The sequence below is a fragment of the Micromesistius poutassou genome, assembly GCF_964030765.1.
Source record: "Micromesistius poutassou genome assembly, chromosome: 5".
NCBI classification, from domain to species: domain Eukaryota; kingdom Metazoa; phylum Chordata; class Actinopteri; order Gadiformes; family Gadidae; genus Micromesistius; species Micromesistius poutassou.
In genome coordinates, this window is record NC_140275.1 from 35,021 (window position 1) to 40,003 (window position 4,983).

At 44.6% G+C, this 4,983-nt stretch overlaps 1 protein-coding gene across 1 annotated transcript; it reads left to right on the plus strand.

Moving 5' to 3' along the window:
• Window positions 1–1,300: 1,300 nt before the first annotated feature.
• LOC311343898 (E3 SUMO-protein ligase KIAA1586-like) lies at window positions 1,301–4,335 on the plus strand (the record flags this gene model as incomplete). The annotated part of the gene is made up of 4 exons (XM_084468868.1): window positions 1,301–1,321; window positions 2,302–2,790; window positions 2,899–3,128; window positions 4,260–4,335. The coding sequence occupies 4 exons, from the start codon at window positions 1,301–1,303 to the stop codon at window positions 4,333–4,335; spliced, it is 816 nt and encodes a 271-aa protein (XP_084324994.1).
• Between the last annotated feature and the right edge of the window lie 648 nt (window positions 4,336–4,983).

The following is a 4,983-nucleotide window of genomic DNA, read 5'->3' on the forward strand; positions in this document are numbered from 1 at the left end:
CACACACACCTCTACACACACACACACACACATCCACACACACACACACACACACCTCTACACACACACACACCTCTACACACCTCCACACACACACACCTCCACACACACACACACACACCTCTACACACCTCCACACCTCCACACACACACACACCTCCACACACACACCTCCACACACACACCTCCATACACACACAGACAGACACCTCTACACACCTCTACACACACACACACACCTCCACAAACACACACCTCTACACACCTCCACACCTCTACACACCCACACACACACACACACACACACACACACACACCTCCACACACCTCCACACACACCTCCACACACACACACCTCCACACACACACCTCCACACACACACCTCCACACACACACCTCCACACACCTCCACACACACACCTCCACACACACACACACACACATCCACACACACACACACACATCCACACACACATCCACACACACACATCCACACACACACATCCACACACACACCTCCACACACACACTCCTCTAGAGAAGCTTTTGTAGTTATACTTCCCTTTACAATTCACATGAGTGAAAAAAACAGTTAGGAATAGACTCTTTGACTTCTCTCATGAACTGTACTCTCCCTGGTGGATGTCTGAGTAGGGACTCGAACCCAGGTCCACAGAGCTCTAACCCAACACGCTTACCACTGAACCGCCAGCAGGGTCCAAAACTAACACTCGCCACTCGCCAATTACGAGTAGATTTTGTCTCTGGCTGGTAAATTTTTAAGACCACTCGCCACTCTGGCGAGTTATTATTTTTTTTACCGGCGAAAATTTAATTTTTCGTTACTGGAGGAGAACGACGCTGGTATCTGCTAGTTTCCTGACAGAGTAATGTGTCTTTTCAGCAGAGACGATCTTTTGGCACGTAAGCGCGTGATGCCACCATTCAGCGTACCCATTGGTGTTGTTTGGCGCGCCCAGTAGAACTGCTAGTTTCCTGACAGTCACGTAAGTGCGTCGCGCCGTCATTACGGTCGTACGCATTTCAGTAGTAGAAGAAGACGAAGAAGAAAGCAAGGATGTGGAGATGCTGGCCGGATATAGTGGAGCCTCCCGCAAAAAAAGCAAAAAGAAAAGTAAAAGAGCATGCCGATTCCGAGGCAGACACTCCGAAGACCCGCGGCCACGACCAAGAGACGGAGGATAATGCTGCCGCTGCTGTTGTTCCTGCTCCCGCTCCCGCTCCCGCTCAGTCTCAGCCGCCTAAACCTGCTAACGTTAGCCGGCATTTCCTCGAGAGATGGCGGGTCGCAAGGCCATGGCTAGTGCATTCAGCCCAAGAAAAAAAAATGTTTTGTCATGTCTGCAGTGCTCACGCAAAGGGAAAGCGGAGGGGAAATGCGTTTGTGGTTGGCTGCACCACCATGAAGCTAGAAACAATCGTATTCCACGAAAATTCTCAGTCCCACAAAGACTGCCTGATTGCTGAGGAAAAAGTGTCAGAGCCTCTTCAACAGGCACCCTGTGTTATCTCTCTGGTTAAATTACCGGAGGCAACTAAGGAGAAGATGGCAATACTGTTCCGCACCTCCCATGCGATTGCCAAGAATGCTCGGCCGTTTTCAGATTTTAAATGGATGTGCAAGTAAGTTGATCTAACCTCGTGTTAATGTTTTGTGTTTTTGTTACCCACCAAATATTATATTATATGTTAACTACATGTAACGGCTTACAGCTTAATCAATAACTAAGCTAAATAAGCGCCACTCTCTGACACACACACACACACACACACACACACACACACACACACACACACACACACACACACACACACACACACACACACACACACACACACACACTATGTAACAAACGTGGTCAAGATAGAACATGATGGTTGTTGATATTTATATCAAAAGTAAAGTGTGTGGCCTAATGTTACTATTGGCTGTTGCCTCCAGCAATTTATTGATTTGGGAATGTTAATATTTCACAGCATAAGCATGAATGAAGTATGATGCACTATTATATGTAATTTCATTTATTATTTCATAGCAATTGAATATGTTTTTCTCTTTCCTTCTTTACAGCTTGGATGAGAAAAAAGGCCTGAAGGTTGGGAAAACCTACAGAAATGAAGTGGAGTGTAGGTTATTCACAAAATATATAGCAAAGGCGGAACAAATCAAACTCAGAGAGGAGTTGGAGGAGACCAAATTCTGCTCTATTTTATCAGATGGATCCACAGATACTGCCGTGAAGGAGGAGGAGTTAGTCTATGTACGTTTTTGTACAAAGGGGAATGTGAATGTGAAATTTATTGGCATTGAAGCTGTGGAGAAAGCTGATTCTGCTAACATTACTCAAGCCATCAAAAATCTAATGGATGCAGCTTGTAAAGGGTGGGAGGGGAAACTTGTAGCCTGTGTCACAGATGGGGCTGCTGTCATGTCAGGGGGGAAGAGTGGGGTTGTGACCAGACTGAAAGGGGACAAGACTTACGTTATTGGTGTTCATTGCATGGCTCACCGTCTGGAGCTCTCCTTCTCTGATGCCATCAAGGAATCTGCCATGTTCCGCAGAATGGATGAACTACTGGGTGGACTGTACTCTTTCTACCACAAAAGTCCCCTAAACAGGGCTAATCTAATCAAGAGCTACGCGACTCTCAAAGCAAAGCCCCTCATGCCAACAAGAATCGGCGGAACTCGTTGGGTGGGCCACCTTCTTCGAGCGCTGGACCACTACCTGAGGGGATACCCAGCCATTGTGCTGCATCTTGAACAGGTTATTGACACATTAATTAATAGTTGGCCTACACAAACACTTAATGTAATATGTAATATAAAGTACAGCAGCTTCATTGTCTTTTTTTTGTGTCTGTGTATATTCCAGATTCAATCCCCTGACGCACAGGGGGTCCGTAGTGTGCCTCAAGCTAAAGCAAAGAAGTTCCACAGTTTGGCAAAGGAGAGTGCTCTGTTACAGTTCTGTGGGTTCCTTTTTGATGTGCTGAGCCACCTCAGCAGCCTCTCTGCCACTCTGCAGAAGCCTACTATCACCCTGGCAGAGGCACACGCCTCCCTGCTTGCCACCCAGGCTGTGCTGGATAAATATGAAACCAGGTTTGTCAGTGTGATTATTTAAATGATCATTAATATGCAGTGAGCAACTATAAACTATTCAATTAATTAATTGATAAAGGATATAAGAAAAGAAAAAATATTGTAGTAATGTGTTATGTGTATAATTTTCAACTTAAGGGCAGGGCCAATGATGAAGGCCACCAGTGGTCTGACATTTGAAGGAGTCAAGTTAAGTGTGGGAAAGAATGACGACAGAGCAGTCAAGACCGCAGGGCAGACTCTACTCTCAAGACTCAGGGACAGCTTGAATGACAGGTTTCAGGATGTTAGTGAGGGAGTCCTGCGTGCAACCATGTTGGCGAGTTTCAAGAACTGGACTGATAGAGAATCTGTAGAAACAGGTTGGTTCTTTGTGTCAGAACAGGTTCCAATAATAATACCGAAATACCGAATTTTAAACAGCAGAGCAGTTTCAGTTTCAAAATAGGTAGAATGCCATTTTCAAATCTGGCTCTTATACTGTATGTATTCTGCCATTTCCAGATTTTGGGGATAGAGAGATTGAGGCTCTATGCCAACATTTTGGACCAGTGCTGACCTCCGCTGGTGTCTGTGTTGAGAAAATACCAGATCAGTGGACTATATTGAAGAGCAGGATCTATGCACAAACACAGACGGTGCAGACGACGTCCTGGTCAAAAGTCAACCAACGTGACAGAGAACAGTGTCCTGATGTGCTTGACTTGATTGATTTGGTGCTAGCGGTCCCTGCCTCCACTGCTGACTGCGAACGGGGATTCAGTACAATGAAGCAGGTAAAGACTCAATCAAAATCCCTCCTTCGAGTGTGTCGAAGAGTATTCATGTGACATGTTTATCTCAATCAAGATAAACAATCAAGCAGTATTTTCTATTATCTACTGATGTTTTTTATTTTCATTTGATGTAACACAGGATTGACTTTCCTTTGTGTGCCAACAAGGTACATTTTCACTGACTCAATGTGTTATGCTTTTTTTCCTCAATATAGGTCAAGACTGACTGGAGGTCCAATCTCACATCCTCATCACTGTCAGATCTCATGACAATCCAGCTTTGCTCACCAGATGTCAATGATTTTGATCCCTCTACTGCCATTCACCTGTGGCACAGTGACACTGTCCGTTCCAGAAGACCAGATTATGTTCCAGAGGACCAGGAGGACCAAGATGGCTGTGTTTTGACTGGACTGTCCGATGAAGACTGAAGTCAGTGATACATGTTGTCATGTATGCAATATAGCTGGACAATATAACAATATTATACTCTGTATAGATATCATTTTAGCCACATTCAGCCACTTTTACATGAATTAAAAAAAAAACTTTCACTTAAGTCATGTCTTTGAATACTTTGTCCACCACTGGTCAGATATTCATGTTTATATAGGGCTGTTGCAGTCTGGTTGAGCTAAAATCAGAAACAGTGATTCATATTTTAACATACATTGCTACTAGTATTAGTGCATATACTATTAAAATATTGATTGAGAATCGCATATTAGACCCAAATGACATGTTAAATAATACTGATAGCAATTCACAACACTTAAAAGCAATTTTTATTTGGTTGGCTGGTAAAATATCTGCCTGGCTGGTAAAAAATTTCACTTACCAGCCAGCCTGGCTGGTAAGTGAAAAAGTTAGTTTTGGACCCTGACCGCCAGCGTAATGAGTTACTGTAGAGAAGCTTCTTTGTACTTATACTTCCCTTTACAATTCACATGAGTGAAAAAGCCAGTTAGGAATAGACTCATTGACTCACCATCCAGCCAGAGGAAGAATGGGCGCAGGAAGAAGGCTTGGGCTCTGGCGGGGGGGCTGCGTGTAGAGGTGCCGGGCGCCTGGCGGGTACC